This window comes from Bos indicus x Bos taurus, chromosome 5 (assembly GCF_003369695.1).
Source record: "Bos indicus x Bos taurus breed Angus x Brahman F1 hybrid chromosome 5, Bos_hybrid_MaternalHap_v2.0, whole genome shotgun sequence".
NCBI lineage: Eukaryota > Metazoa > Chordata > Mammalia > Artiodactyla > Bovidae > Bos > Bos indicus x Bos taurus.
The window spans coordinates 93414741-93435783 of record NC_040080.1 but is presented as its reverse complement, the minus strand read 5'-3'; the positions used below and the strand labels follow the sequence as shown (position 1 = coordinate 93435783).

The 21043-nt window shown below is 47.9% G+C and overlaps 1 protein-coding gene across 6 annotated transcripts in view; it reads left to right on the top strand.

The window, feature by feature from the left end:
- CSAD (cysteine sulfinic acid decarboxylase) overlaps positions 1 to 21043 on the top strand; it is a 27765-nt gene extending 6722 nt beyond the window's left edge. For 4 of the 6 annotated variants that reach the window (XM_027542988.1, XM_027542990.1, XM_027542991.1 and 1 more), the window contains exons 2-15: positions 9789 to 9925; positions 10213 to 10339; positions 10417 to 10507; positions 10839 to 10945; positions 11376 to 11491; positions 12177 to 12256; positions 12569 to 12623; positions 17328 to 17444; positions 17520 to 17584; positions 17871 to 17952; positions 18351 to 18550; positions 18684 to 18735; positions 18885 to 18974; positions 20057 to 21043. In XM_027542988.1, the coding sequence (XP_027398789.1) occupies positions 9800 to 9925; positions 10213 to 10339; positions 10417 to 10507; positions 10839 to 10945; positions 11376 to 11491; positions 12177 to 12256; positions 12569 to 12623; positions 17328 to 17444; positions 17520 to 17584; positions 17871 to 17952; positions 18351 to 18550; positions 18684 to 18735; positions 18885 to 18974; positions 20057 to 20230 (1482 nt within the window). In that variant the 5' untranslated portion in view covers positions 9789 to 9799 and the 3' untranslated portion in view covers positions 20231 to 21043. Of the gene's footprint in view, positions 1 to 9053; positions 9550 to 9788; positions 9926 to 10212; positions 10340 to 10416; positions 10508 to 10838; positions 10946 to 11375; positions 11492 to 12176; positions 12257 to 12568; positions 12624 to 17327; positions 17445 to 17519; positions 17585 to 17870; positions 17953 to 18350; positions 18551 to 18683; positions 18736 to 18884; positions 18975 to 20056 lie in introns of those variants that run through there. The other 2 variants (XM_027542987.1, XM_027542992.1) reach the window with 2 other exon arrangements.

Below are 21043 nucleotides of genomic sequence, written 5' to 3'. Positions count from 1 at the left end.
ATCACAGAAAATTATAAAAATATAGAAGTACATAAATAAGAAAATGAAAAATTGTCTATAATCCCAATACCTAGAAATAACCACAGTTAATATTTTAAAGACTTCTCCAGTTTTTTAAAAAAATGCATGGGGAGTGACTGCTAATAGATAGGGGGTTTCTTTTGGGGATGATGACAATGTTCTTGATAGTGTGATCCATGCACAACTTTGTGACTATACTAAAAAGTACTGAATTGTACATTTGAAAAGGGTGAACTTTGTGGTATGTGAATCATATCTCAATAAAGCTCTTATATTTAAAAAAACACTTGTAGGTGTGTACACATAGTATTGTTTTATAAACTGAGAGAAAGTGCATATACTATGCTCCTTTGCTGCTAAATGTTTCAGCATATGTTTCCAAAGAATAAGAACATTCTCTTCCATAACTGCAATGCAGAGATCAAGCCATTCACAGATTCCACCAGTTCTTCCAGTGACTTTCTTTACAGCAGTTTCTTTTTCTTCCTTGTCCAGGAACCCATTTAAGATCATGTGTTCCTTTTGGTTGTAATGTCTCTGCTGCTGCTGCTGCTAAGTCGCTTCAGTCATGTCCAACTCTGTGGGACCCCATAGACGGCAGCCCACCAGGCTGTGCTGTCCCTGGGATTCTCCAGGCAAGAACACTGGAGTGGGGTGCCATTTCCTTCTCCAGTGCATGAAAGTGAAAAGTGAAAGTGAAGTCGCTCAGTCACATCCGACTTGTAGCGACCCCATGGACTGCAGCCCACCAGGCTCCTCCATCCATGGGATTTTTCTAGGCAAGAGTACTGGAGTGGCTTGCCATTGCCTTCTCCGTGTAATGTCTCTAGTTTCCTTCAATCTGGAACAGCTCCTTAGTTTTTCTTTGATTTTCATGATACTGACATTTTTGAAGATTACAGGCTACGTTGTTTTGTAGAATGATCCTCAATTTAGATATGTTTCCTCATAGTTAAATTCAGATGGTGCATTTTTGGCAGCAGTGATGCTGAGAGCTTTTCCATCCCTCATGTCAGGAGACCCACGATGACTGTCTGCCCCACAATTGGTGATGTTATCCTCAATTACTTGGGTAAGGTGGTATTCATCAGGTTTCTCTGCTGTAAAGTTACCACTTCTTTTTAAAGTGCTTTTAAGGAAAAGAATTTTACAACATTACCCAGAAGAAAAAGCTTTATCCAGGTTTTAGTGTTGTGCTGATGTTTTGAATGAGAGAGAAAGACAAAGTAACCTTTGAAGATTTTTAAATATAAAGGAAAAAAATCAAGGAGGAGGAGGAGGGAGGCGCTCAGTTGGAGTTTAGGTTTCAGAAGATGATACCATTCGTGTAACCAGGGAACTCGAGGACAAGAGAAGATTTGAGAAGGCCGATATCGAGTCCACTTTTGGACCATTTGAGTGTGAAGTCCTGTGAGACTTCCACATTAGGCAGGTGGCATCGTGGGTCTGGGCTGGTGAGAGAGCTCGTGGATGGAGGAGTCACCAGCCTGTAGCCCTGGGAGTGGATGAGTGTCCAGGGAGAGGTGCAGAACACAAATGAAAGAGGTCCTGGAGTAGAACCCTGAGCGGCTCTCAAGGGAGGGCCAGAGGAAGGTGAAGGGGCAAAGAGAACTAAGGGAATGCTCAGGAGTAGTCACATGCAAGCCAGTGAAAGAAAATATTTCAAGATGGAATGCAAACGGTATCTAATGGCCCCAGAGGGGTCATGTAGGATAAAGATGATATGTATCTATTAGATTTGGATGCAGGGACATTCTCGGTGGCCTTGAAGGTGGAAGCTGCATGGTAGTGGGCTCAGGAAAGTGTGAGAGGAAAGAAATGGAGTGGAGCTAACTGTTTTAAGAAGGTTGGTTGAGAAGAGGAGGTAGCTGGAGTTGGGAACACGTGAGAGGTTTAGACAATTTAAAATGCTGTGATAAAGAGGTAGTGGGAAGGAGAGTTGAAGAAATGGGAGGGGGTAATCAAGAGGGTATCCATGAAGGAAGAGGAGAGAAAGTCTTTAGATCAGTGGTTCCAACTCAGACGTCTACAGGGCCAGGTTGGTAAAGCAGATGAGTGAGGTGGGCTATCTGGGCTAAGGGGAAACAATGCAAAATCCTAAGGGCCTGGGGCTAGTTGTGAGGATTGTCAACCATCGCCCCGCGCTTTGCAGTGCCTACTTCTGGGAGGATTACACATCCTTACCCCACTCACCCCGGGGCTTGTTTTGGTCAACTGGATTTGACCAGATGTGCCACGTGCCAGGTCTGAGCTGAAGTTTTGGGAGTTGATGCATGGTGTTCTCTGCCTTTTGCTTTTTTCCTTTCTGCAGTGAGAATGTTGTGTCCCCAGTAGGGGCTGTTCCTTCAGCCTGGGTGTTGGAATAAAGGTACATGAATCAGAGCTATAGCTAATCCAGTGTAAGCCATGAAAGAGAAATAAATCTCTGTGGTAAAGCAGTGTTTGTTTGTTCTTTTTGCTGTGCCATGAGGCCTGGGGGATTTTAGTTCCCCAACCAGGGCACGCCTGCAGTGGGAGCACCAAGTCTTAACCCCTGGACTGCCAAGGAGGTCTCAAGGCAGTGGAGTTCTGAATCCATTATTGACCACAGCGAAACTAATACAGGAGTTCCACTAAAACTATATTAAGGTAATTTTTACTTCTACAGTTTAAAAAATTCAGAAGTTTGACAGCACACTCTTAACTGAGGCTGAGAACACAGGCTGTTTCATACATTTGGTATCACTTCATGGATGTTGGCAATGCTTACTGAGGTTACAAATGCAGGTGGCTGTAGTCAAAAAGCGGAGAAGGCAATGGCACCCCACTCCAGTACTCTTGCCTGGAAAATCCCATGGACGGAGGAGCCTGGTAGGCTGCAGTCCATGGGGTCGCTAAGAGTCGGACATGACTGAGCGACTTCACTTTTACTTTTCACTTTCATGCATTGAAGAAGGAAATGGCACCCCACTCCAGTGTTCTTGCCTGGAGAATCCCAGGGACGGGGGAGCCTGGTGGGCTGCCGTCTATGGGGTCGCACAGAGTCGGACACGACTGAAGTGACTTAGCAGTAGTCAAAAAGACAGACAATAACAAGTCTGGCAAGTTTGCGGAGAAATGCAAACCCTCGTGGCAATATAAAATAGTGTAGCTACTTTAGAAAACATGTCAGCAGTTCCTCAAAAAGTTAAATGTAAAGTGTGTGTGTGTGCGTGTGTGCGTGTTCAGTCGCTCAGTCACGTCTGACTCTGTGTGACCCTATGGACCTCAGCCTGCCAGGTTCCGCTGTCCATGGGATTTTCCCAGGCAAGCATACTGCAGTGAGTTGCCGTTTCCTTCTCCAGGGGATCTTTCCGACCCAGGGATCAAACCCATATCTCCTGCGGCTCCTGCATTAGCAGGGGGATTCTTTACTGCTGAGCCACCAGGGAAGCCTGGAATGTATATACCAGACACTGAATAAATACTAGAGAAAGGAAGGGCTCCAGAGTGCAGGTGACAGAAAGAGTGAGTTTGAATGGCTTTTTATTTGCTATGAGAAATTTGAAGTGAGAGGGAAACGGAGAAGATTGATGGGTCAGTCATTTGAGAGGTGTGGAAAATTTTGAAATAATAGCTCCAGAGACTGGAGGTAGAGCTGTCAATAGCAGAATAGTAATGTTCCAGGCAGTGCTGTGTGTTCAGTCAAGTAGAGTCACTGCTGCTTTTTGCCTCTGAAGATGGTCACTACCCTCGTTACAGTCCTGGGAATTCCCTTCACCTCTCTCCTGTGTTGGGCAAAATTTGACGTGGTCTGATTCTCTGTCCTTTGTCCATGACCTGCTTTGGTGTGTTTGTTTAGTCTTGTCTCTGGAAGTCTTTGGATCCTCCGTTGTTCTGAAACAGTATTATAATCTGTCTTTCTGTTGGTCATTCAGTGGATCTTTTTGGTCTATCCTTCGGTTCTATAAAGTTTTTCTTTTTTAAAATTTTTATTGTTTTCCTCCTTTTTCCCCCCGCCCCTTCTCTTTCTGTAACTTCTGTTAGTTGACTCTTGAGACTTTTGGAGTGATCTTTTCTAAAGTTCTTTTCTCTTTTACTGCCCATCTTTTTATATTTTATCTGCTGTGTGATTTTCTTGACCTTGTCATTTCAGTTGTCATAGTTTTAAAACTCTAGAGCTTCTGCTTCTGTGTGTAGCAATCTATTTTTCTTAGTGGATTCAGTATCTTCTGTTTCCTTCTGCTTCCTGTGTTTCTCCTCTTCTACCAAATGCCAGTTTCTCTGTTTTTGCTTCTGTGGTTCACATTAGGGGCTTTCCTCAAATGTCCTGTGGTCCCGGACTGTCTGCTTTCATTTAAGAGTGAGGCACTAAGGCATACTGAAGGCCCAAGTGCATGTAGGACGTATTTATTGGGTTGTGAGCATCATGGACTAGGTGATTGGTCAAGGACTGAAGAGTCTCATTGAGGTCAGTGTCTCCAGAGAGGGAACGCTGTGTAGTCTCCTGGAAGCTTTACCTCTGGCCGCTGACTCTGATCATTGGTTGGGAGAAAGGAGTTGACTCCATAGGTTATTTCCTCCTAATCTTTTCCTTACAGTGCTTCGTCCTCACCTCCTGCTGTGCTTGACATCCTTAAGTCCCAGACTTTCAGTTTCTCTACTTCCAGCTTCTTTGGAATCTGGTGGAGGAGAGAGGAGTCACTTGGCTGAATGGGCAGGGGAGGAGAGTGAGGGTCTAAATGTTCCTTTTAGAAATTTTCATCTAATTTTCATGTTTTTAGTTGTGCTTCTCCGTCCTGTCTTCCAGGATACCTAGCGTTGTAAATTCCTAAGCCTTTCTGGGCCTTTGCCCTAATAATCAGTTTATATCCCTCTGGCATAGCCCCCTACAGATAGACTGACTTTGACTTTCTGTTATTCGCTGAACCAGTTACCACTTCTCATCTGCTTTCTCTCCTCTACAGTTATTGACATGTCTCACCTCCTGTCTCTGTTTTATTCTTCAGGATTTAAAATTCCACTGATGTAATTTTAGTGGGGTTTCAGGAAGGAGTAGTGGTAAACATATGTGTTTAATCTGCCATGTTTAATTGGAATGAGCACAGAGACCATGAATTTATAGCAAAACCAATTTGAATGTTTAGGTGGTTTTTCACTAGCAGAATCCACAGTCCGGGTGGATTTGGTAAGAGAAGGACTGGCCAGCTGGAGTGGGATCCTGCCAGGTGAGTTCGGTGGAAGGACATTAGGGCTAGGGAGTTGAGGATTTTGGACAAAGGGTGGTTGAAGCAGCGGACTGTGCACCCCGGGCTGTGTAAATAAAGGAAAGAAAGATACAAACGAGTCGATGGTTGGAGGAATTTATGAACTGGAGATCCTGTGAAGTCAGAAAAACTTGTCAGTTTCCAAATGAACCCTACTTGGCCCTTGCAGCATCTTCTCAGCCAGGGGTGAAAGCGCCCTCCCTAAGTGTATTCTTGTTTCTTGGCTTTGTTATTCTATTTTAGGGGTTAATGTCCCTCTTGCTTCACCACTTCTTCCCACCATTGCTTTTTAAAAAGAAGACTGTGTGTGGGCAAGGGCTGTTCCCTTCCTCACGTCCCCAGGACAGGATTCTGTACGGAGTGTGAGGGCACGGATGCCTCATCTCCCCATTACCCCTGGAGGAAACTGGGCGTTCAGAGCCCTCACCTTTTGTTTCTTTCTTACAAGCTATTTTTTAAATTTATTTTTTATTTTTGACCGTGCTGGGTCTTCATTGTGGTGCAGGCTTTTGTCTAGTTGCAGCAAGCGAGGGCTGCTCTCTTGTTGCAGCGCTTGGGCTTCTCATTGCAGTGGCTTCGCTTGTTGCAGAGCACAGGCTCTAGCGCACGCGGCTTCCTCAGTTGCAGTTCCTGGGCTCTGAAGCCCAGGCTCAGTGGTTGTGGCACATGGGCTTCGTTGCTCTGAGGCATGTGGAATCTTCCTGGATCAGGGATCAAACCAGTGTCTCCTGCATTGGCAGGCAGATTCTTTACCACTGAATCACCAGGGAAGCCCCCACCTTTCATTTCTGAGCAGTAACTTTGGTCAGATGGATACAGAAGGGCCCGGGTGGACAGCCACGTCTTCCATGCAGACCTCTCTTCAGAGCTTTGGAAAGAGCCCCCGTCCAGGCTGGGGTCTCCCTTTCTTCACCAGTCGTTCCCTCCTTGCAGCCTGTTTTTTGCCCTACTGGCCTGCTTGCCATATCCAATGGCTTGAGCTGATCAACACCAGCAGATGTCTTGGTGGTTCTCTCTTTGAAGCCCTTATTTCATAGCAACAGGCCCTGAGGTGTCCTCACTCCTGGCCCAGAGGTGTTTGCACCACAGCAAGCTCTGGCTGAGGGAGCCCTGTGTGAGGCTGTGGAGCATGGCAAATTAGGATGGGGGCTTCAAAGTCCAGAGCCAACTCAAGACACATGCTGGCTGTGTGACCTGGACAGGTTATATCCATACTGTCTCTGAAATCTGTTACCTCATTTTTTAATAAAATTTTTTTATTGGAGTGTAGTTTGTTTATAATGTTGTGTTAGTTTCGGATGTTCGGTTCATTCAGTCATGTCCGACTCTTTGCGACCCCATGGACTGCAGCACACCAGGTTTCCATGTCTGTCACCAGCTCCCGGAGCTTGCTCAAGCTCATGTCCATCGATGATGCCATCCAATCATCTCATCCTCTGTCGTCCCCTTCTCCTCCTGCCTTCAGTCTTTCCCAGAATCAGGGTCTTTTCCAGTAAGTCAATTCTTCCCATCAGATGGCCAGAGTACTGGAGCTTCAGCTTCAGCATCAGTCCTTCCAATGAATATTCAGGACTGATCTCCTTTAGGATGGACTGGTTGGATCTCCTTGCAGTCCAAGGGACTCTGAAGAGTCTTCTCCAACACCACAGTTAAAAAGCATCAATTTTTCAGCACTCAGCTTTCTTTATGGTCCAGTTCTCACATCCATACTTGACTCCTGGAAAAATCATAGCTTTAACTAGATGGAACTTTGCTGATAAAGTAATATCTTTGCTTTTTAATATGCTCTCTAGGTTTGTCATAGCTTTTCTTCCAGTTCTCCAGGCAAGAATACTGGAGTGGGTTGCCATTCCCTTCTCCAAGGGATATTCCCCACCCAGGAATCGAACCCAGGTCTCCTGCATCGCAGGCAGATTCTTTACCATCTGAGCCACCAGGGAAGCCCTAGTTTCAGGTGTGAATCTTATATATGTGTATAAGATTCAGAAGTGAATCTTATACACATAAATATATATTCACTCTTTTTTTAAAAAATAGGATTCTTTTTCCCATGTAGGCCGTTAGAGAGTATGAATAGAGTTCTCTGTGCTATGCAGAAGGTTATTGTTGGTTATCTATTTTGTATATAGTAGTATGTATATGTCAGTCCCAACCTCACAATTTATCCCTCCCCTGCCGCATTTCCTCATCTTTAAATGTGGGTCATAAGCTTACCCTCGATGACTGTGAAGGTTAGACTGATGCATGTTAAGTTCAGAGTGAGGCATGTGGTGAATACTTCTATGGGGCCTATTTTTACCAGCCTCTGCACCTGAAATGCCCCATCAGGGGAGCCAGAGTGAGCGCTGATGAGGGATCGAGTCTCGTTCTCAAGGCTGGCCTGCTCCTCTGGTTTCCCCAAACCCAATCTACTGGGGAGAAGTCTAAGCTGGTTCCTTGGGGTCCAGTGGCTTCTGACAATGGATTGTGTCAGATCAGTCCACTTTGAGGTTGATTCCTCCTTTCCATGTTTTCTGGATCTTCTTGCCTCCTCATTTGGGGGTTCCCTAGGCCTTGGTTTTGCCCCTCTCTCCCTGGCCATGTCTCTGAGCATTCTCTCCCCTGGGGGAATGGAGCCTATCACCAGGCTTCGGTTATACCCCAGCTCCCAAGGGTGCTTTTCTCTCACATGCCATCAGAGCACTGGACCTGACTTCCTCCCAAATGAGTGTTTGTAGCCCCAGTCTCCTCCACTTGGTTGGGTATTTCCAAGAAATAACAATTTTGCTTTCCATCTAGCTTCCGCTTTGCGCATCCCTGTTTTTCTTAGGGGCACTGTTCTTTTTCCTGGGGCTTAAAGCCCCAGGGTCATCTTTGACCCTTCCCTCCCCTCCAATGTAGATTCCGTAAGTGTTGAACTGAGCGTAAACCGGCAAGTGGTTAAGCCTGCATGCTCCTCTGCCTGTCCTTTCCTACCCACATCTCCCTTGTTCACACATGGGTCACCTCTTTCCTGGCTCACACCAATGGCCTGTTCATTCTTCCTCGTCCGGCTGCCATATGCTGGTCTTCTGAGCGCATCATTTTCATCATGTTAACTCACCACGAAATCTTTCAACGGCTTTCCATTTTCTGCAGATAAAATCTAGATTCCTGGCCTGGCTGGTACTCAAGGCTGTCCATAACTCTTGCAGCCCTGCCCCCCTCGCCTTTCTCTCCATCATGTCCTTGCAGATCTTTCCAGTGGCCAGGTGCCTTCACGGACCCGAGAATCAACCACACTCACCCCCAGTGTCAGCTCGTGGCCTTCCTCCCCTGGCCCTGCATGCCTCCTATTCCTTCAAGACACAGCCCCAGTTCCCCTGCAGATCTTCCCCTGTCTTCAGCCTTCATCCCTCTCCTCTTCTCCTGAGTGGCGCTGGGGGTCAGCATCTAGATGGTGCCGCCTCCACCCGCACCCTGGTGTGAGCACAGTTGGTGCTTACTTTAGACAGCCACTCCCTGTTTCTTGAGCGGCTCAGCCTGCAAGGCACAGGACTCTACTTGTTTATCGCACTGCTACCCTCAGTGTGACCGTCTTTCTTCCTCCTCTTCAAAGGAGAGGGCTTTAGAAATCAGGACAGTTCTGAGAAGACTCCAGGGGTTGGGATGCAAAGAGATTGGTCTCTGAAAGTGAAAGTTGCTCAGTTGTGTCCAACTCTTTGCGACCCCATGGACTGTAGAGTCCATGGAATTCTTCAGGCCAAAATATTGGAGTGGTTAGGCATTCCCTTCTCCAAGGGGTCTTCCCAACCCAGGGATTGAACCCAGGTCTTCAGCACTGCAGGCGGATTCTTTACCCGTTGAGCCACCTCTGAGGCCTGCCTAAACCATTTTACCTCCCTAGTCTTGTTCAGGTCGCTCCCCACCTCAGCCTCTAGGGTCAGCTGCTGCAGTTTCCTGCCTCTGCCCCACTCCCCGCTCTTATCTCTTAGCCGAGCAGCCCTCTCTCATCCCCTGTCCAGGCCCTTGGGTTCCGGTGGGAAGTCCGATGTCCTGCTGGGTCTCCTCTCTGCTCCCCTCCAGCCTGAAGTGGAGGTGGCACTTGTTTCTGCCTTATATCTTCTCTCCTCACTTCATCGTGTCAGCTAACGATTATTCAGGAAACTTATCTCAACCTGCTGGCCCTGTCCCAAATCTTTAGGGCAAGGGTCATGAGAGTGATGTCACGGTCATGTGATTGCTGCCTATACCTTGCCCCCTCTGCTTCCCTGGTCCTAACACTCTAAAAAGCCAACTGTGTCCCCTGCCTCCAGTTTATCTGGACAGAGACCAGAGCAGAAAGGTAAGCTTCTCACCTTTGCCTTCGGTGAACAGGGGCCACTGGATTCTACCTGCTTAGCACTAATCTCCTTTTTCTTTCCCGCCCATCTCTGCCGACTCTCTCCCTGGACGCTCTCACTTGCCCTTACCTGTACAGTGAAGGCTGGGCCTTAGGCCCATTCTGGAGTTGAGGAATGCATTAGATTAGGTCTGGGTGGGGTCCACAGGCTGAGTAGGGAATAACTCCTGCTCTGCTCACAGATTTTCTCCTGATGGCTGACTCTCAAGCTCTCCTCTCCCTTGATGGGGACCCTGTGGCTGCAGAAGCCTTGCTCCAGGACGTGTTTGGGATTGTGGTGGATGAGGTCATTCGAAAAGGGACCAGTGCCTCCGAGAAGGTGGGTCTTTGCTCCCTCTTCCTCCTCCTGTCCGTCAAACCTGACTCAGACATTTCCCCCTCTGTCCAGGCTTCTCCCCAGAACCCATCACCGCCTCACTGTGTGCCTCAGGGATTGCATGCTGGATCAGACTGTGTTTATTTATCCTTGTTCATGTGCTGCGTGGAAAACATTCCAAACTGGTGTTGAGTGCCAGTTTGTGGTGTCTATTGTCTGTTGAGATGTGGTTTGAGCAGCCAGTTGGTTGCGTGCCTCGGTGCCCCCGGAGTCTCCTGCTGCTCTCCTAGGTCTGTGAGTGGAAGGAGCCCGAGGAGCTGAAGCAACTGCTGGACTTGGAGCTGCGGCACGAGGGCGAGTCACAGGAGCAGATCCTGGAGCACTGCCGGGCCGTGATCCGCTACAGCGTGAAGACCTGTGCGTGTGGGGCTTGGGGGAGGCATGTCTGGAATTTGTGCCCAGATCCACTCTGAGCCTGCGTCCCCCTTCTCCAGGTCACCCTCGTTTCTTCAACCAGCTCTTCTCAGGGTTGGATCCCCATGCCCTGGCCGGGCGCATTGTCACAGAGAGCCTCAACACCAGCCAGTGAGCCATCCCAGGACCCCCGCCCTCCACCCCACAAAGGATTTGGGTTTGCGGGAGACAGACCCCAGGAGCAGGATAGGAGAATGGTGTCTGCCCCCGTCTCTTTTCGGGGAATCTCTGCTGGCAGAGTCTTTCCCCTCCTACCCATTCGGGTTTCCTTTCCCAAACTTTCTCTTGTATCCCGGCTCCAGTGTTTTCTCATTCTTTCTTTCCTGGTTCTTTGTCACCAGCCCAGCTGTCTCTTCAGCCCTTCCTTTCACTCACACTCTCCACCTCCTCTGAGAGTCCCTCCCAGTCTCTTTCCCACTCTCATCATTCCCTCTCCTGGCAGGTACACGTACGAAATCGCCCCTGTGTTTGTCCTCATGGAGGAGGAGGTGCTGAAGAAACTCCGGGCCCTGGTGGGCTGGAGCTCTGGGGATGGGGTCTTCTGCCCTGGTATGTGAAGAGGAGGGGGCCTTTTCGAGAGTTCCTCCTCCCCCGCCATCCTCTTTCTCTGGGTTGGCTGGGAGGGGTGATTCTCCTTTGTTTCTTCTCCAACTGGGTTTGGGCCAAAGCAGAGAGAAGCTGCCCAGTCCCCTGTATCCTCGTGTTTGCCAAACAGTCCATGGGATTGGTGCCTGCCGTCCTGGTGGGGGGTGGGAGTGGCTCCTGGATCGGCCCAGGGTGAGGAGCAGGGGTGATCAGGAGATCTGCAGATCCTGCCATTCTGGGTCACCAGCATGCCATTTGTCAAGTCCTCGGAACCCGTGGCCCGGTAGCCAGTCACTTGTGCTTCTGGGTGGAGAGATCAGGAGAGCCAAGCTCCAGTTTGCCAAGCTCCCACTGCCACTCCCTCTCGCCACCACCCCTTCCTTCCCTGTGACAGGTGGCTCCATCTCCAACATGTATGCAGTGAACCTGGCCCGCTATCAGCGATACCCAGACTGCAAACAGAGGGGCCTCCGGGCACTGCCGCCCCTGGCCCTCTTCACATCGAAAGAGGTGGGAAGAGGCACAGGCCTACCCTGGGCTCCCGATTCTAATGTCCAGCCAGCTGGGTCCGGGACCCGTGACTCAGCCTGCCCAGACCCTTCTCTGAGGCTGGCCTGCCCCATAGGTGGATGTGCTTCCTTCCACCAGAGGGGCTGTGTAAGGGCCCTTGTCACCTTGCCTGCTGTCTGGGGTAGCGGAGGGGCATCCAGCGCAGTGTGCACGGTCCACACCCTTTCTCCTGAGAGTGTGGTCCATGGGCCAGTGGCATCACTATCACTTCTTGTTTCTTGTTGTTTAGTCACTAAGTTGTGTCCGACTCTTTGCAATCCTGTGGACTGTAGCCCGCCAGGCTCCTCTGGCCGTGGGATTTTTTAGGCAAGAATACTGGAATGGGTTGCCATTTCCTTCTCCAGGGGATCTTTCCCACGCAGGGATCAAACCCGTGTCTCCTGCAATGCAGGCATATTCTTTACCACGGAGCCACCAGGGAAGATCAGTATCACTTGGGAGCTTGTTAGAAATGCAGAATCTTTGGCCCCCGTGCAGACCTACTGAATAGGAATCTGCATCTTTACCAGACACACTGGTGATTTGTAGGCATGTGAATGTTTGAGAAGCCCTGGTCTACAGGGTCTCAACCATTTAACCAGTCTCTTTCCTCCCCACCCTCCCTGCCCTCTTCCTTCCCCCGCAGTGTCATTACTCCATCAAGAAAGGAGCCGCTTTTCTGGGACTTGGCACTGACAGTGTCCGAGTGGTCAAGGCAGATGAGAGGTGAAGGTCCTTCTGTCTGCGTGGCTCAGACCCAGCCTGGCACAACATGTCTTCCCCTTGCCAGAAGCTCTGGCCTTGGGCCCACACCCTGGCGGACTTCTCTCCCCGCTCTCTTCCCTCCGAGCTGCCTCTTCTGTCTGCCAGTGCCTGCTGGAGTCTCCGCCCTGTCCCCTGAGATCTGTTTACCCCTCTTAGGGAAAATCAACATTGTGGCCTCCGCATTGCTAACCACATGTTACCCTGCTCTTGAAAGTTCTGCCGCCTAGCCTAGAGAATCTATTACTTCTCTACCCACTCAGTTTTCTCTTCTAGAGGGAAAATGATCCCTGAGGATCTGGAGAGGCAGATCAGCTTGGCTAAGGCCGAGGTGAGTGAGTGAAAGGCGCTGGGGCAGTGGAGCGGGGCCCCTCTGCTCCTTTCTTGGAGGGTCTTTGACTGGCCCTGCTCAAGGCTCCCCTCCTCCCTCCCCCTGCACTCTGTGCCTGTCTTCCCTGGCGGGCTGAAGTGATCCCTCCCTCCCGAGTGATCCCAGTCCTGCTGAGACCCACAAGCAGGATCAGACCCTGGGACAAGGGCAGAACTGAGTCTCTGAGTAGAGTCCCAAGGAGCACTGCAGGGAGGATGTTGGGGACCTGGAGGGTAGCACAGAAGGTTTCTGTGAGTTGGGAGGGTCTGTGCAGGGCGAGCAGCGTGGACTTGGAGTGATGGGAGGTGTGGAGGCCCCTTCACCTGGGGGACACAGAGATACTGCAGCCATCTTAGAGGGCATTTCAGCACTGTCTGTACCATTTTTAAATGTATCTGTCATGGGAAATAGATGGGGAAACAGTGGAAACAGTGTCAGACTTTATTTTTCTGGGCTCCAGAATCACTACAGATGGTGACTGCAGCCATGAAATTAAAAAACGCTTACTCCTTGGAAGGAAAGTTATGACCAACCTAGATAACATATTCAAAAGCAGAGACATTACTTTGCCAACAAAGGTTCGTCTAGTCAAGGCTATGGTTTTTCCTGTGGTCATGTATGGATGTGAGAGTTGGACTGTGAAGAAGGCTGAGTGCCGAAGAATTGAGGCTTTTGAACTGTGGTGTTGGAGAAGACTCTTGAGAGTCCCTTGGACTGCAAGGAGATCCAATCAGTCCATTCTGAAGGAGATCAGCCCTGGGATTTCTTTGGAAGGAATGATGCTGAAGCTGAAACTCCAGTACTTTGGCCACCTCCTGCAAAGAGTTGACTTATTGGAAAAGACTCTGATGCTGGGAGGGATTGAGGGCAGGAGGAGAAGGGGACGACAGAAGATGAGATGGCTGGATGGCATCACTGACTCGATGGACGTGAGTCTGAGTGAACTCCGGGAGTTGGTGATGGACAGGGAGGCCTGGTGTGCTGCGATTCATGGGGTCGCAAAGAGTCGGACCCGACTGAGCGACTGATCTGATCTGATCTGATCCACTGACTCAGAGTCCTACTACTAGGATTAGCCTATAAATGTTCATTACAAAGTGCTTAGAATTGTGTGCACTGGGGCAAAGTATAAAATTTTAAAAAACATTTTAGTATTCATCAGTAGATAAATTACAGTGTATCTGTGTCAGTTTCTTCCTTTGCAACATGAGCATGATATAGAACTAATCAGAGTTGTTACAAGGCTGAAATTAATGGTATGTAAAGCACATGAAAATGCCTCAACTATGTACTTTAAGTATAAATTTTAAAAATATGTTTATATCGCCACATGCAAATAGTTGCAGCACCATTTTTTTTAAACTTTATTTTGTATTGGCATATAGCCAGTTAACAATGCTGTGATCAGATCAGATGAGATCAGTCGCTCAGTCGGGTCCGACTCTTTGCGACCCCATGAATCGCAGCACGCCAGGCCTCCCTGTCCATCACCAACTCCCAGAGTTCACTCAGACTCACATCCATCGAGTCAGTGATACCATCCAGCCATCTCATCCTCTGTCATCCCCTTCTCCTCTTGCCCCCAATCCCTCCTAGCATCAGAGTCTTTTCCAATGAGTCAACTCTTTGCAGGAGGTGGCCAAAGTACTGGAGTTTCAGCTTCAGCATCATTCCTTCCAAAGAAATCCCAGGGCTGATCTCCTTCAGAATGGACTGATTGGATCTCCTTGCAGTCCAAGGGACTCTCAAGAGTCTTCTCCAACACCACAGTTCAAAAGCATCAATTCTTCGGCACTCAGCCTTCTTCACAGTCCAACTCTCACATCCATACATGACCACAGGAAAAGCCATAGCCTTGACTAGACGAACCTTTGGAATGCTGTGATAGTTTCACGTAAATAGCAAAGGGATTTAGCCATACAGATACATGTATCCATTCTCCCCCAAACTCCTTTCCTGTCCATGCTGTCACTTAGCATTGAGCAGAGTTCAGTCAGTCCTTGTTGGTTATCCATTGTAAATATAGCTGTGTGCACATGTCCATCCCAAACTCTGTCATCCTCCTTCCCCCATCCCCAGCAACCATAAGTTTGTTCTCTAAGTCTATGCGTCTCTTTCTGTTTTGTAAGTTTATTTGCATCATCTCTTTTTAGATTCCTCGTATAAGGGATGTCATGGGGTATTTCTTTTTCTCTGTCTGACTTACTTCATTCAGTATGACGATCTCTGGGTCCATCCATGTTGTTGCAAGTGGCATCATTTCATCCTTTTAATGGCTGAGTAATATTCCATTGTATACATGTACCACATCTTCTTTATCCATTCCTCTGTCGATGGACATTTAGGTTGCTTCCATGTCTTGGCTATTGTAAACAATGTGCAGCACCAGTTTTTGAAAATGTCTGTTTTTCCCCAGCGAATTGTCTTGGCATCCTTGTTAAAACCCAAAGAGTGTTTAAGTGTGAGGATTTATTTCTAGACTCTCAGTCTATTCCATTGATCTGCATGGCTATCCTATTGACCACACTGTCTTAGTGTAGCTTTGTAGTAAATTTTAAAATCAGTGTTTGTGAGTCCTCCAACTTTGTTCTTTGTCAGGATGGTTTTGGCTTTCTAGGTCCCTTAAATTTCCACTTGAATTTTAGGCTCAGCTTGTCAATTTCTGCTAAGAAACCAGTTGGGATTTTGATAGGGATGTGTTCAATTTGTGGATCCATGAACATGGAATGCCTCTGTTTATTTAGGTCTTCTTTTATTTCTTTTCAACAATGCCTTGTAGTTTTCACAGTATCTGTTTTGCATTTCTTTTGTTGAATTAATTCCTAAGTATTTTGTTATTTTCAGTGTTCTTATAAATGAAATTTTCTTGTTCCCATTTTTGATTGTTTGTTTCTAATGTGTAAAAATACAACTGATTTTTGAATATTGATCTTGTACTCTGCAAATTTGTTAAACTCATTTATTAATTCTCAGTCTTTTTAATGGGTTCCTTAGGATTTTCTAGATATAATATGTTATCTGTAAATACAGATAATTTGCTTTTTTCCTTTTTAATATGGATGCCTCTTATTAAAAAAAAAACTTAATTTTCTCTTTAATCACAAACTAGACAAGATTGGCATTAACGCTGTTTCATTTATTTGGCTGTGTCAGATCTCTGTTGTGGTTCGAGGTTCCTCTCTAGCTGTGGCACAGGAGCTGTAGAGCATGTGGGCTCAGCGGGCTCAGTAGTCACAGTGCGCTGACTTCATTGCCTGTGGCATCTGGGATCTTCGTTCCTGGGCCAGGGATTGAACCCATGTCCCCTGTATTGGCAGGCGGATTCTTAACCACTGGAATACCAGGAAAGTCCCTGGATGCCTTTTATTTTTTATTTTAATTTTTTTTAACCTAATTGCCCTGCTAGAACCTCAGCACCGAGTTGAATAGATATGAGGAGAGGAGAGTGAACATCCTTATCTTGTTCCTGGTCTTAGGGGGAAGGCTTTCAGTCTTTCACCATTGAGTGTGATGTTAGCTGTGAGTTTTTTGGTAGTTGCCCTTTATCAGGTTAAGAACATTCCCTTCAAATCCTCTTTTTTTTTTTTTCCTGAATGTTTTTATTGTGAGGATTTTGTCAAATGTTTTTGTATGTCCACTGAGATGATCACTATACCACATTGAGATGTGGGGTTTTTTTCCCTTTATTTTATTGATAGGATATATTATATTAATTGATTTTTGGATGTTAAACCAAACTTGCAGTCTTGGGAAAAATCCCACTTTGTCATGGTATATGATTCTTTTCCTGTGTTGCTGATTTGGGCTTGCTAGTGTTTTGTACTCTTTCCTGGAAAATCCCATGGATGGAGGAGCCTGGTAGGCTGCAGTCCATGGGGTCGCTAAGAGTCGGAGACAACTGAGCAACTTCACTTTCACTTTTCACTTTCATGCATTGGAGAAGGAAATGGCAACCCACTCCAGTGTCCTTGCCTGGAGAATCCCAGGGACGGGGGAGCCTGGTGGGCTGCCGTCTCTGGGGTCACACAGAGTCGGACACGACTGAAGCGACTTAGCAGCAGCAGCAGCAGCAGCAGCAGTGTTTTGTAGATTTTTATGTCTTTATTTAGAAGAGATATATTCTATATTTTTCTTGTGATATTTTGTCAGTTTTGGTATCTGGGTAAAACTCATTTCATAGGATGAATTCAGAAGTGTTCCTTCCTCTTCTGTTTGTTTTGTAAGTTAATGAAGAGCTGGTATCAGTTCTTAAATGTTTTGTAGAACTCATCAGTGAAGCCATCTGGGCCTGCACTTTTCTTTGTAGTAGTTTTTTTAATACTAATTCAATTTCTGCGTAAATTTTATACTATTAGAATATTTAAAATAGTATTTTGATCTTCAGTAAGACATTCAACTTTTTTGAAAGAGTATAAGCTTTGGAGATAGACTATTAGACAGACCTAGGTTTAAATTCTATCTCTGGAGTTGCAGCTCGGGGCCAAGTTTCTTAACACCTCTGAACCGTAGTGTCCTCACTTGCAAATTGAAAGGGGCAGTAACACATAGTAAGGTTGCCAGGGCCCAGGTCAGGCCTGTGAAGAGTTTCTAGAGCTCAGCGCCAGGCTCTGGATAGCTCTCCAGATGAGTTCTCAGCCTTGGGCTCCCTCTTCATTCTTGCCACAGGGTGCCGTGCCATTCCTGGTCAGTGCCACCTCTGGTACTACAGTGCTGGGGGCCTTTGACCCCCTGGAGGCAATCGCAGATGTGTGCCAGCATCACGGGCTGTGGCTGCATGTGGACGTGAGTTGGGACGGGCCTAAGAATGGGGTGGGCTGGGCCAAGGCCAAGGCCCATATTGCTCCTTCCGCTCCACAGGCTGCCTGGGGTGGAAGCGTCCTGCTGTCACAGACACATAGACATCTCCTGGCTGGGATCCAGAGGTGCGTATGGCCCCCACACCCTGACCTGCACCCTTCAAATCCTTGATCCAGAGAACACTCTTGGGCCAGGGAGCTCAGATGGGAATAGGGGAAGGAGGCTGGTGGGAGGGAAGTGGGAGAGATGATTGATTGGGGCTGGGATATTAGACATCAGATTTGGGAATTCTCCTCTGGGCTGAGGTGAGACCAAAGCCCCTTTTACTGGAGATCTGGAAAGGGTGGGGAGGCTCTAATTGGGCAGCTTGACTGGGAGCTGGCTGACCCTACTTTGCTCTGCCCACCCCAGGGCTGACTCCGTGGCCTGGAATCCCCACAAGCTCCTCTCCACAGGCCTGCAGTGCTCAGCTCTTCTTCTCCGGGACACCTCGGTAGGTCTGCTCCTGCCCTGAACCTCTGTTTTCTCTTCTGTCTCACCTGGGGGGAGCTTCAGGCCTTAACCATAGTTTCCTTACCATCCCATCTGAAGCTGATTATCTGTGACCACCCTAATCCCCGGTAGTGGGCTCTCTCACTCCCCCTGTCTTCAGGCAAAGGAAAAACTTCCCAACAAAAGTATAATCAGAGGGATCCTGGGTCATTTGGGAACTCTTGAGTGTTGGAAGAAAACCCAGAGAAAGGGTTTCAGTAAGCCGGCAGCCATCCCATCAGTGCTGCCTGATTCCAGGGAAAGAAACATGTGGACTGAGCTAAGAAGTCACCCAGCGCAGCCCTGGGGGGAAGCTCGTGGGGTAGGGGGGGAGTCTGACTGTCCCCCCACCCTCCGCAGAACCTGCTCAAGCGCTGTCACGGGTCCCAGGCCAGCTACCTCTTCCAGCAGGACAAGTTCTACGATGTGGCTCTGGACACGGGAGACAAGGTGGTGCAGTGTGGCCGGCGTGTGGACTGTCTGAAGCTGTGGCTCATGTGGAAGGCACAGGGCGAGCAGGGGCTGCAGCGCCGTGTGGACCAGGCCTTTGCCCTTGCCCGGTAGGAGTGGGCACTACAGCCCTGCGCCCCTTGCCTGCTCTCAGTGTCCTCTTGGTTCACCCTCTCTGTCGCTTCTGTTTCTGTATTTCTGCCTTTTCTCCTCCACCCATGATTTCTCACTCTCTGATCACAGGTACCTGGTGGAGGAGCTGAAGAAGCGGGAGGGATTTGAGTTGGTCATGGAGGTATGACCCACCCTGTGCTCTTCTGCATCCTCCGGCCCCCTGCCCCCAGCCTGTGTCTCACGCCAAACCCTGATGGGAGAAGAGGGGCGGTGAGAGGGGAACGGCCCCTCTTCCTCTGCTTACACCTTCCCCCTGTTTATTCCTCCCAGCCTGAATTTGTCAACGTGTGTTTCTGGTTCGTGCCCCCCAGTCTGCGCGGGAAGAAGGGGAGTCCAGATTACAGTGAAAGGCTGTCTAAGGTAGGCTTTCTCCCTGCTCTGGTTAACCAGTGCAGCTGGTGCGTTTCCGCCCCCTGCTGGCTGTAAGCGGCATGGCAGCCACCTTTGCTAGTCTCTTACTCTGATGTGGGGACAGTGAACCAGAAGATGACACCCGCTTGTCCCCACTTCTGTGAGCCTGGGGGATGGAGGATAAGGTATGCTTCTATAAAGGAAGAAGAAGACAGAGAGGGACATTACAGAAGTCACCAGTGTGCAGTACATAGACTGGCTGTGTGGGGCGTTCTGGGAGCTGAGTGAGGCAGAAAAGTCTCAGTTTTACTCACTGATACCGGGTACAGAACAACCCTGTCAGGCCAGGAGATATGTCCTGGCCCCTAAGGTTAGATCGGTACTAGGGGCAGCAGATGATCCAAAAGGACAAGAATATTCTCACCCTTAAAGTAAAGTAGCTCAGTCGTGTCTGACTCTCTACGACCCTATGGACTGTAGCCTTGCAGGCTCCTCCGTCCATGGGATTTTCCAGGCAAGAATACTGGAGTGGGTTGCTGTTTTCCTCTCCAGGGGATCTTCCTGACCCAGGGATTGAACTCAGGCCTCCCGCATTGTGGGCAGACTTTTTACCATCTGAGCCACCAGGGAATCTCACTCTTAAGGAGTCACTCATTTAGAAAACAAGCATTACCTATTTGAAACCAGTGTGGTTCAAGGCAATCTTGGAAATTATATATTGGATCACAGGGTGCAGATAAAAAATGTTATAGGAATTCAGAGAGGGGAGAAGAAGGTGTCAAGGATGATGAAGGCTTGAAGTTAGACTGAAAAAGCAGTGGTTGAGATTCAGCGAAAAGTCAGGATTTAGCAGAAAATGGCCCATGTGACAACTTGGAGAATGATGAGATGGAGAAGAATGCAGGAGGTAGAGAAGGTCCAGTGGGCCAGGTGTGGTGGCAAAGGTAAATAAACTGGGGCCACGGTCAGAATCCAGGCAGTGAGTTGCTGTCTCTGGAAGGCAGCTAGGTGGAGAGAGATGCAAGTGGGGGAACCCATCCCTTCCCCTGACCCCAGGCTGCAGCTAAAGGGTCCCTCCTCTCCTCCCGCAGGTAGCCCCAATCCTCAAGGAGCGCATGGTGAGGAAGGGTTCCATGATGATTGGCTACCAGCCCCATGGTACCCGGAGCAACTTCTTTCGCATGGTTGTGGCCAACCCTGCACTGACACGGGCTGATATGGACTTCCTGCTGAACGAGCTGGAACGGCTGGGCCAGGATCTCTGAGTCGCTCCACCTTGCTGCTGGCCTGGGCCCCTCCCCCCAGCCTCGCCATCTCCCTGAATCTCCTCCCTACCTTCTCAAGAAGAAACTCACTAGGAAACAAAGCTGCCTTCATTTTTATGTGCTTTGACCCGCTAGCTCTCCTGTAAATTTTGGGCTGGCCAAAAAGTTGGTTCTGGTTTTTCCTCATAACATCTTATGGAAACACCCAAATGAACTTTTTGGCCAACCCAATATTTTATATTAAGAGGATGTTTAAATAAATGGTATGATATCTATATGGTAGAATATTACTCTGCCATTTAAATTGTATTTACAAAGAGGACTTTTATAGATAGGAGAAAAATAATTTTAATACAATGTTATGTTGAGAAAGCTGGATATGACTGTATATATGGTAATATCTGACCTGTATTCAAAAATACATAGGAAAAGACTGATGAGATGGAATATGCCAAAATATTAATAGTTTTACCTGGGGTGGGATTATAAGCAGTTTGAAAATGAACTTCTTTATGCTTTTTGTGCTCCCTGCTTTTATGATATAATGAATATCTATTATGTTTATAATAGGAAAATAATTAAAAAATTTTCAGCCATATTATTTAGATATATTGTAAAGTTTGTTACCTTTCAACAAAATAGTGGGGAATGCAAATTCATTAAAAAGGTATACTAGAGGCTAAAAATAGGGGAAAAGTTTCCCAGAAATCTTGAGTGGGAGGAGAAAGCCCAAAAGTGGAGTTGCTCTGAAGTTAATTGTACTTTAATGACACTAAAAATAAAATGGGCACCGATTGTCTCTTGAGACCAGAA